At 48.6% G+C, this 10740-nt stretch overlaps 2 protein-coding genes across 3 annotated transcripts; one reads left to right on the top strand and one right to left on the bottom strand.

Annotated features, from left to right (window-relative positions):
- The first annotated feature begins 1646 nt into the window (after positions 1–1646).
- Positions 1647–4795, top strand: LOC136503985 (pentatricopeptide repeat-containing protein At1g09900-like). Of its 2 annotated transcripts, none has more exons than XM_066498890.1 (4): positions 1647–3381; positions 3469–3567; positions 3970–4080; positions 4461–4795. In XM_066498890.1, exon 1 carries the CDS (start codon positions 1664–1666, stop codon positions 3290–3292), a length of 1629 nt encoding a protein of 542 aa, XP_066354987.1. In that variant the 5' UTR covers positions 1647–1663; the 3' UTR covers positions 3293–3381; positions 3469–3567; positions 3970–4080; positions 4461–4795. The 2 variants fall into 2 exon arrangements, with proteins under 2 accessions (XP_066354987.1, XP_066354991.1); XM_066498894.1 differs by having other exon boundaries at positions 3461–3567.
- A 3254-nt stretch (positions 4796–8049) lies between these two features.
- LOC136503975 (uncharacterized) lies at positions 8050–9473 on the bottom strand. The gene is made up of 2 exons (XM_066498880.1): positions 8670–9473; positions 8050–8581 (listed from the first exon to the last, which is right to left on the bottom strand). The coding sequence occupies exons 1-2, from the start codon at positions 9415–9417 to the stop codon at positions 8277–8279; spliced, it is 1053 nt and encodes a 350-aa protein (XP_066354977.1). The 5' UTR covers positions 9418–9473; the 3' UTR covers positions 8050–8276.
- Between the last annotated feature and the right edge of the window lie 1267 nt (positions 9474–10740).

Genomic DNA, 10740 nt, shown 5'->3' with positions numbered 1-10740 from the left:
ATCGCCGCTCCTTCCTCCTTCGCCTATGCCATGCCGCAGAAGCCACGCGCCCTCTACGCTGCGCCTTCTCGCCGGAATCTCCATGCCCTCTTCTGTCTCCTGCACCATGCCGCAGGAGCCAGGAGGAAGCCGGTGGATAAGGGCATCGACGTCTACCCCCACGTGCCTCGATAAGGAGCGTATGAAAGCTAGTTTTTCCAGCTCCACCATCCACCAAACCCCTGTGAGAGTGTGTTTTTCGTGGCTTCGTGTGTGGAGCTGGGCGGAGCTGTCCCTACTTGGTAGAGCAAAGGCTAAAGCGGCCGCGGAAGCGGGTGGTGAAGGTCCACCAAAGAACCCCTTATGTAAGCAGTTTACGGGTTGTTGAACCAATATGTGCACCAACTTGCTAAGTTGTTCTATGATGTAGTGGGTACAATTTACTTTTTTTATGTATGCTGAAAAAAAAAAGTTTCATACATTTTGGTGGGTCTTAGATCCTACTTTTGATGTGAAAACTTTGCGGCAAAAAAAGCAGCAACGTAAAAAGATGTTTTTATAGTTGTATATATATAGTTCTAGACTTTAGTACTTTAGAGGAACGACGATTAAGGTTTCTGGAGGTTTTTTTATAGGAGGAACAAATTGGTTCTAGTATGTTTTTTTTTCTTTTGAGGGCAAAGTATGGAGTTTTTTTTCTTGAAAGGTTTGGAAAGATATGGGAGTTGTTTGGTTCGATGATTTGAGGCCAGTAACCATTCACGGTGTAAACAGGTAGCGTTGTTGGACTTTGGATAGACCGACCCGTAATAGATTGCACCGTGAATGATTGCAGCCCAGTATAACATCGTTTTTTTTGCGACAAATGAAGAATTATATTAGATAATAGCTAGGTACATTAACATGTTACAAGCACTCTGAATTACACAAGTATCCAGTATAACAACGTTACCCCCTCCCTTTTGACCGCGCTAATCGTTTCGTTCCCGAAGTCGGAGTCGAGACTCGAGACGCCGCCGCCTCCGTCCTCATCGCGGAGCGCTCCGCTCGACTCTCTCGCGCCGCATCTCCTCCGCTAGTCTCTTCTCCGGCTCCGGCTCCGGCCCGGCTTCGACAGTGAGTACGATGCATCCCATCCCTTCTCCCTCTCTCCGGTTCCTCTTCCTTTGACACCAACAGTTTCTTCAAACCCTAACCGTAGACTGTGTTGTTGATTTTGATGGGATTTTCAGTGAAAAGGAGAGCTTTGCGAGAGGGGCATGGGGAGAAGACGACCTGTACCAATTCGATCAAGGAGGATCAGATCAATGTGCGTGTGTTCTTTCGTCGATGCACTCTTTTCCCTAATGCAGTTTCCGTTCCTTTCGCTGAACCAAACAAATGGCGGTATCAATTGCTTTGCAACAGGTAGCGGTGGGAACTGGGAAGGAGTTCCATTGCCGTTCCAAACCCTTTTGTGAACCAAACAGCACCATGGTCCTCGTACTACAAGGGAAAATGTAAACGTTGATTTTTCAAAAAAAAAAAAGATATGGCCCAAAAGTCAATAGAGGCTGAAATCCAACTGACCAGCCCGGCCCAACGAACCAGCAGCCCGTTCGAGACGGAAACTGCAAATTCCCCAAAACTATCCCTCGGCCAAAACCCTGCCGTTTGCCCGTGCCCGCCGCCGTCGCCGCCTCCTATGCCCTTCCGCCCCTCGCTACCGCGCCGCTGTCCCTCTGACCGCAAGCTCACCTCCTTCCTATCCGCTGTCGCCTCCCTCGCCGACACCCGCTCGCGCCCAGCCTCGCCGCCGGCCGGCGCAGTGCCTGCAGCTCTCACCCCCACCGCTTACAACTCCCTTATGTCCGCCTACTCCCGCGCCGGCCGCCATGACGAGGTTCTCCGCCTCTTCCGCTCCCTTCCTTTCCGGCCTACCGCGCCACTCTTCACCACCCTCATCTCCTCCCTCGCCGCCTCCGGCAGCAAAAGCGCCGCGTTGGACGCCTTCTCCCTCCTTGCTTCCGGCCTCGGACCAACCACCTCCGCCTTCACCGTGCTGCTTGAGTCCATCGACGCTGCCCCATCCGAGTCAGTGTACCGCGCCTTCTTCGGAACCATGGCCGCAATGGGGTGCGCCCCTGACGCTGCCACGTACAACTGCCTCATTTGGATGCTCTGCGATTCCCAGCGGTTGGACGAGGCATGGGGCGTCCTTGACATCATGCTAGAGGAAGGCGTCTGCCCCACTGTCCGCTCCTACACCGCGATACTGCACGGGTACTGTAAGCAGGGCAGAGTCCTCGAGGCAGAGAGGTTAGTTGATACCATGATCCAAGTCGGGTGCGCACCGGATGTCATCTCATACAGTGTGCTCATCCAGGGGCTTTGTCGTGTAGGGGAATTCGGCAAGGTAGAAAGAATTTTAGGGGAGAGTGAGGCGAAGGGGTGGACGCCGAATGCTGTTACCTATAATATTTACATGTCTGCCCTGTGCAGAATGGGTTTCTTGGATGAGGCATTCCGGCAAGTAGATGTTATGCTTAGCAGAGGAGTGTCCATGACCGTTGAGACTGTGAATATTCTCTTTGATTGCTTGTGCCGTGATTCAATGTTTTCAGAAGCAGTGTCCTTGCTGGAATACAGCGAAGAACTCGACTGGAATGTTGATGTGTTCTGCTATAACACTCTGATGAGTAGGCTTTGCGACGCTGGTGATTTTGCTAGAGCCCTTAAGCTGTTGGTTGATCTTGTAAAGAAGGGAATTGGGCCAGATATGTTTAGTTTCACTATTGCAATCCGGAGCCTCTGTAGGGCTGGGAAGTTCAAGGTGGCAAAATGCCTATTGGATAATAAGGGAATTGAATATGATGCTGTGGCATTCAATACTTTGATTCATGGTTTGTGCATGGCTGGTGATCTCCATGAAATGTTGCAAACTTATATGGATATGACCAGTAGAAATGTTTCTCCAAACAACTTTACCATTGGTATGGTAATTGACAGTTTCTGCAAAAAGCAAGAGTTTAGTGCAGCAATCGAAGTTTTTCTTGAATATTCAGAAGGATGTTTGGTTCCTGATCATTTTTTTCGCCTGAATAATTGGTTGGTAAAAGCAAAAGGATGGGAATATTTACTAACCCTGCTCCGTGCAATGCGATCTAAAGGTCTTGTGCTAGATGTTTGCTTATTTAATTCATTGGTTAGGATGTTTTGCTGGGAGGGGTACTGTAAGAGTGAGACTTTCTATGAAGTTTCTCTTATACTTGATAGTATGCTGGAATGTCTCTCCAGCAAACAGCACAAGTCAGCCAGTGATGTAACTGTATAATCATGCAAAAATCCAGTTTGCTGTCTGATCCTCCCAAAGCTATTCAACTAGCTGTCCAGTAATACATTGAACTACTCAACCTGCACCAGGTCAGTTGGGACTGATGACAACAAATTGTCCTGTTTATATGCTTTATTAGCTTGTATACATGACGTCAGGTCCTTCTAGCTTTTCAGGTTAGGAGGAACTAGAACTAAGCTATGGCTACCATGAACCACTTTATGTGGCACAAAGATTCAAGCAGTCCAAACAAGATTATCATGATGAGCCTAAAGGTATGCTCTTTGGCTTAAGATTGTCTTCCCTTATAGACAACACAGTTGTTGAATTTTAATCCGTCATTAATTTTGCATTGTGCTTTTCTTTCCAGTAGATTTTTTTATATGTTAAATACCGTTGACTTTAGTTTTCTCAGTTACATTTATACTGTATAGCATGATACATTTTGGTATGTTCCCCACTCCGGTCAAAACTCTAAACTGACATTAGGATGTAAATAAGTTTTGATGTCAATTGAAAGGTTTCGGGATGCCCATTCATTGTATTGAATGATTAGAAGAGCATGTATGTAGGACAGTGTGTTTGTGACTACCTCAACAACGTATTGCCCTTCAGTCATCAGTAGTCAAGTATATTGCTCAGCTGATTTTTATAGCTCGTTATCATTGATTAAATAGGTGTGATGGACCTGTACTGGCAGAGGTTTCAAGGATTTTCCACTGTATGGGTCTTCTAAATCAACTTCTGGCATCAGATGAAAACAAGTTGGTGCTAAATAGATGCCTTTGGTACGTGCTTGCTAACTCTTTTCTATTGTCCTTCACTTTTAATAAGTTGTTTATGCTGTTCTTGTTGTTTTTAGTCTGGCTGCTAAATTTAGGAAGAACTTAATGATCACAAGGTTTTTGACCATCAATTATACCATCATTTTATTGCTGTTATACTTTGCAATTTAAGGCTTAAAATTCTTATTCTCTACCGCATGACGTTGTGATATAGGTTTCTAGTCATGGGTTCTGCAACTTAGTTGCTGTGTAGGTTCTTGACAACAATTCAATTGTTACAACTTCAGAAGTCAGAACTAGGTTCTGAACAGCTATTATCAAGTATTTACAGTGCAAATCCACTCGTAATGTTGAAGTAATACTCATTATGTGTGAATTTTCAGGGTACGGTAACACCACTATTTTTATGGTGCTGTAGCTATGCTGTCAGAGGTGGTATATGTATGATCGAACACTTTTCCTGTATATGTTTGGATCAGGCTATATCTACGGTATGATAGATTTCATCTAGTCTGAGATATTCAGTATGGATAATCGGTTGCCTTGTGCGGAGCATATACAAACTTACGAAGCATCATTGTTTACTGTAATATGGTTACATGGACCTCATGAGTAGATTGGTACAGTAACTTGTAAGTTGTACCTAGGACTGGTGGTATTGTACATATATGGAGATCTATACGAAGGGATTGTATTAAGTGCAAACAACATAAAAACATACTTTGTGTCTAAATCCATACATGTAAAGGAAATGTGATAAGCATGAAGCATGTAAAATTTTAAGACCAAATACAACCGACAGAAGATAACACATGTATTGTTTCTACCTGTCTCTCCACTTTGTGTCCATGATTTGTCAATCTCATATCTAATAAATGAAATTGAGTTTGTTCTTGAAACTTTATGGTCTGCATCTATATATCATCATTTCATCTACATTTATAGATTTTTGTTAGGGATATTTAAAAACTTTAATTTGTAGTGCCCATCTATATCACCACCTTGTCCTTTTGAAAAGGGAAGGGAAGGGTTGATTTCGCGATTCAACCTAGGAAGATATTTCCACTCAGTATTTTCCCGAAGAAGGTAGATTTTCTTATCTGGATGGCTAGCCTGGCTTCTTATTGCCTTCACTCTATTCAGTGAACGGCCATTTTGGAGTCATCATCCGTCACTACAGAAATCTTTGCGGAACCTGTCCATGTAACTGTGTATCGAACTTTGCAATTGCTCTTGATCTGGTTCAACTAAAGACTAAACTTTGCTTGTTTGATGGTTATCTGAACATTTATGCTTCGGCAGATCTAGAAACATATGCTAGGATACAGGATGGGTTTCTCCATCTTATTTTCTACGTTTAGTCCATTCTTCTAAACTCCAATTACTATGGGCCTGTTCGCTCCTTATAATCCGTACTTTTTAGCTTTTTTTTTCAGCCAGAACAGTGTTTTTATCTCACAACAAATCAGCCGGAACAATGTTTCGACTTTTTATTTCAGCGAAGCGAACGGGGCCTATAAATATGTAGGGGAGAGGCTTCGTGCTTCTGGTGGCGGTAGGGTTGGATCCGCCCCGCTTCAATCCATGAATAGGCAGCATTTTTTTTTCAATCCTTGTTGCAGTCATCAGGCAGTGACTTGGACTTTGAGAGCATTCGTGCCCCCGCCGGCGTCCACTTCTCTGTGAAAAGACCTCTCCAGAAGATGAGAACCGCTAGCCTCCTCCGACGCCTGCAACTCCTCTGACTCCATGACTCACCTCTCTCAACTGCTGGTTGCCTCACGCCGTTCTGTACACTTTTCTCATGGCGTCCAGGAATAGCAGCGGCCGGTCCGCCAACCCGGCGTGGCAGCTAGCTGGGAGCAGGGCCTGGAACACACCGCACGGTCCGATCGGACCCGTGGCGGCAGCATCAAAGAGAAGAGCGCCGGCGGCCCACGATACAAGGACCAGATCTTACTCCGGGATCTCGTCGAACTCCCTGATCGACACCGGGGCGTCCCCGCACTTGGCATAGGCATAGGCGTCGTCGACGCGTTGCCGACGACTTGCTCGCCTGTGACTCTGTGAGGTCTTTCTTTAGCGCGTACGAGTGCAGCGACTTGCCGCAGGCCCGAGAACCCGTGGACGCCACTGCGTGCAGAGAACGCTGATGACGGTGGCTTTGTTCGGCGCGCACTGGGCGTACAGTCAGTCGTACACACTACACACCCAGCAGGCCAGCACAAGGCAATGTCCACGATCAGGTTCGCCAAGGCCCAAGGGCTCACCCCTGCGGCGGAGTCCGAAGCCGTGGATTGCCCCTGCCTCCAGAAAAGCAACAACACATGCCCATGTGAACGCCCTGCCTCGCGCCGAGGTCTGCGCATGCCGGAAGCACGCTAGCGAGTGTCCGCGCGTTCGGCGCCACGTCCTTCCGTCCGGGGCTCCGGGCGAAGGCCGAGATGCGCTTCGTCCACGACCACGACACCATGTCCCCGCGCGAACAGACCATTCATCCCAAATTCCCACCACCCGCCCATCACGATTCACGGTCACTAAACCACGCTCGGTTTCATTTTTAGAGATAAACTGTATCTACGGAGGTGATATGTATCGCGGGTTCAAAGCCTTCTGTAAGCCCACCACCGTGAAAAATCAGGCACGTCTAAAAACTTTGTTGACCTTTTTTTTCTGTTTTGATTTTCGGTAATGCTTGGCCACGGGAGTCTGTCCCATCTGGACGCCACGCCTCACTCTATTCGTTGCTACGGCATTCTCCACCGCGCGCCCCACCCTGCGCCACTCGCTCGCTCGCTCGCTCCCGCGCCGTCGCACGCCCCACGTTCCGCTTGCTCCTCTCTCTTCTCTCCCACCCGTCGCGCCCCACCTGCACCTCGCTCCTCGCTTCGGTCGTGCGTCGCGCCGTCCGCCCGGCCGAGCCAAAAGGGCGGTGCTGGTGGTGGTGGTGCTCGCGCACCACCGCTCGTCGCCGGATCCCACCTCGACGACCAGAATCGACTGGCCCCGGCCTTCCCCTCCCCTACGTTGCAAATATATGTTTCAAGTGTTTCAGATGTATATTGCAATTGTTACATATGGATGTTGCAAAAGTAGATCGGATGTTACACATGTTGCATATTTTGCAAGTGTTTATAGAGGTATGTTACAAGCGTTTGTTCAAAATATTTCATCTGTTTCAGACATACTCCCTCCATCCTGAAAAATAGTGCATTGTGACTTCTAAAATTTGTACTGAAATATAATGCATTCTACATAATAACTATGTTTAGATTTGGCAAAGTTTGTTAAAAAGAAAACCATGATTTAAGGAGAAACTCTATAACTGAAATAATCTATGGGTACATGCATCATTTGGGTGTTCCCTTAAGTTGTCTTAGAATTTTTAGAATGCACTGTATTACAGGACAGATGGAGTATGTTGCAGCAACTGTTTATCTTGACATTGCATATGTTTCCACATACATGTTCCAAGTATTTTATCTAGATGGTGCATATGTTTCACACACATGTTGCAATTATTTTATATGGATGTTGCATATGTTTCATATGTATGTTGCAACAGTATGTTTCAAATGTTTCATCTATACCAAACCTATGTTGCATCCAAGTGTTTCACGGGGGCACGGGGAGTGATGAGTGCATGGCCCGAGCGCCGGGGGATGGGACGCGACGAGCTGGGGGCTGGCTCTCGGGCCCCGCCCATGCGGGGGGGGAGAGAGAGAGAGAGAGAGAGAGAGAGAGAGAGACGAGGGTGTCAGGGGGAAGGAGCGGGGCGTAGCGATGGGGGCAGGGTGCGCGTGCGAGGCAAGGAGAGGCGGACGAGGGCGGGCTGTGCAGCTGTCCAGACCCAAGGAGCGGCGGGCGCAACGTCGAGGGCAGAGGGCATGTGCGAGTCGGAGCGAGACGGACCTAGACGGACTGCTCGAGTGTTCGGATGCGCATGTGCGTCCAGACGCTAACCATACCCTTTTTATTTCTACCTTTTGCGCTGCGGCTTGACTGACAAATTCTCCAGATTTGCGGTCGCTTCGCCCATTGCACCGCATCATGACAACACCTCAACATCCATGTTTCTAGATCACACGCGGTCAACACCAAGAATTGGCCAATGCACACCACGGCTACACCGCAAGTCAACAAAATTCAGGATTCTCCTACGCGAAGGGCAGAAGAGACATCGGCAGCTATCGGGCACTCTAGCTTAAGGCAGAGCAGGTGGACGTGGCCCTGCCGGCAGCGGCACTAATGCCGTTGGTCCTGTTGGGCGTCCTTCTGAGGAGCACGACGCACTCGGAGTCGTGGCGGTACGTCAGCCGGACCAGGCTCCCCACCACTCGGTACCGGGACCGCGCCCTGACCGTGATGGTGAGTGGCAGGCCGTGGCTGGAGTCGAGCAGGTCCTGCATGCCGCGCCCCGCCGCGTACATGGGCTTGTCCTGCGCCGCCACGAAGAGCCTCACCGTCGAAGTGCTGCGTGGCCCGACGTCGTGTGACCAGCCGTCTCCCTGCAGCAGCATAGCAATGCAAGAACGTACGGAACAGCTTAGCTCAGCTTGTCAGTTATTAGTCGAGACGAGAGAGCACGAGACGTGCCTGTGAGATCGCGAAGACGAATCGGCCAAAGGACATCTCGAGCTGCGGCGGGGCGACGCGCAGCGTGAAGACCTTGGAGTAGTTGTCGATCACCATGTCGACGGAGGAGTTGCAGTTGAGGAAGCTGGTCTCCACGCCCGAGCCGTCCAGCCCTTCCCCCAGCGCGAACCGCTGGACCTTGCCAACCCTGAAGGACACCTGAGGGTGCCGTGGCCTGGTGGCCAGGACGAAGACGAGCAGCGCCAACGCTGCACTGGCCGACACCCTCCACGCCACCTGGAACGCGATGCAGCAGCAGGGGGCCTCCGGGTCCAGCTTCACGTACCCCCACGCCCCGCTCCTCTGGGCCTCGCCGTCCGCGTCGTCGTCCTTGTCGTCGTCGTCGCCATCATCTTGGTGGCCTGATGACCGCCCCGACACCACCCGCAGCACCTGCCGCCGGCGGCCGGGCTTCTTGTCGCCGACCGGGAAGGAGCTGTTGGATCCGCGGGAGGAGGAGTAGCGGGACAGGGTCAGGCGCGAGGCCTCCTCGTGGTCGTGGTCGCGGCCGTCGCTGGAGTGGCGGGCGTCCGCGTCGTGGTGGAGGTTCGGGAAGGGGGAGAGTATGAGCGCCATGGAGTCGGACGCCGGGTGGCTGAGCGTGTGCGACGCCGCGGAGGGACTCTGCACGTAGTAGTGCGCGCACGGGGACGGGTGGAAGAGTGGCAGCTCATGGTCGTCCGCGCCATTGGCCGCAGGTGCCATGACGACGTCTTTGTTTGAAGATGCGCGCGCGTCTCACTTGCTAAGGTGCCGATTGGTTGCCGCGGCTTGCCTTGGTGTGTAGTGTTAAACCATGATCGGTTTATGTAGGAGCACAAAGGCATGTCTGAAGCTTCATGCCAATGATTCTTGCTGGAATGGCTCAGCCTTTTTTGTGCACACTGACTTAATAACTCATTAATCGAACGCCTCTTCTTTAAGGAAAAGGAAGGAAATTGACGGTACTGACGCAAAAGTGATTGCTTGGATCTACTCACCGGCGGAACCAGGGGGCCAGCAGGGGCCATGCCCCCAGCACAGTAGATTTTGTTAAATACCTATAAAAAATTCAATTGCATAATAAAAAAAGTTATTAGTTCACTCTTTTTTATGATAAATATTGTATTTTTCGTTATGAGTACTTAATATATATGTAAACCGTTGATAAACTATTGAGATATACACTTGCTGTACATATTTATTATGTTTACGAGGTGTCATCCTATTGTTCGGCCCTCCTTGATCAAAAGTTTTGGTTCCGCCTCTGGATCTACTAGACAATATGGTCATGAGATCACATGCCATGCTAGATACAGTGAGATTTGTTAAAATTGTTAATAAGGTTAAGCTAAAACCTATATTGCTAAAGCTAGTATATGGGTACTCTTCCCTCAAACCACGACACCAGCCGTTTGAAACCCAGCCAAAGCTGCAAACAACTCTTTATGAGCCTTGACACTATGTTGTTGTATTGTTTCTGTTTTTATAGAGATCCGGTTAAAGAGCCTAACATTTAGCTATACCTGACTCAGCACTAAATATAATCCACTTACAGCCGTGTTTGGAACATGAGATTATTTTCCTGTTTTCTATATTTTTCCTGTGAAATTGAAATGATTCTTGGCAAATTTCTGTATGGTTCCTATGAAAATCCCACGTTCCAGATAGACCCTTAATATAACATAAATACTTTGCCATTGAATGTAATCATGTGTATGTATTGTCTCTGCTTAGAAATATAATTATTGATAAAACGAGGACTGAACAATATTGAGTTTAGAGTGGATAGAGTTTTATTTGCAATAGGAGTTCGAGAGAGAGAGATATGACAATGTTTGAGATTCATATGTGTAGGGGCAGAGATAAGGGGGGCGAGCAGAGGCCCAGGCCTCCATATGAATGTGAAATATTCACTGAATTTTTTAAAATTCAAATAAATTTTGAAAATTTAACACTAATGGCCCCCCTCGCCTAACATTCAAAAACTTGAGTTCTTGGCTCCGCCCATGCGTATGTGCGCAAAGGAAACGGGGAAATGCCATAGCA

Source organism: Miscanthus floridulus, chromosome 1 (assembly GCF_019320115.1).
Source record: "Miscanthus floridulus cultivar M001 chromosome 1, ASM1932011v1, whole genome shotgun sequence".
NCBI lineage: Eukaryota > Viridiplantae > Streptophyta > Magnoliopsida > Poales > Poaceae > Miscanthus > Miscanthus floridulus.
Note: the sequence above shows the minus strand (reverse complement) of the source record. Positions and strands in the feature narration are given on the sequence as shown.

Bases quoted from the DNA above. Each gene is read 5' to 3' on its own strand.
- LOC136503985 (XM_066498890.1), top strand. From the start codon at position 1,664: ATGCCCTTCCGCCCCTCGCTACCGCGCCGCTGTCCCTCTGACCGCAAG.
- LOC136503975 (XM_066498880.1), bottom strand. From the start codon at position 9,417: ATGGCACCTGCGGCCAATGGCGCGGACGACCATGAGCTGCCACTCTTC. The intron at 8,582-8,669 runs GTCTCGTGCTCT...TGCTGCAGGGAG, and splicing joins CTTCGCGATCTCACAGGCAC to ACGGCTGGTCACACGACGTC.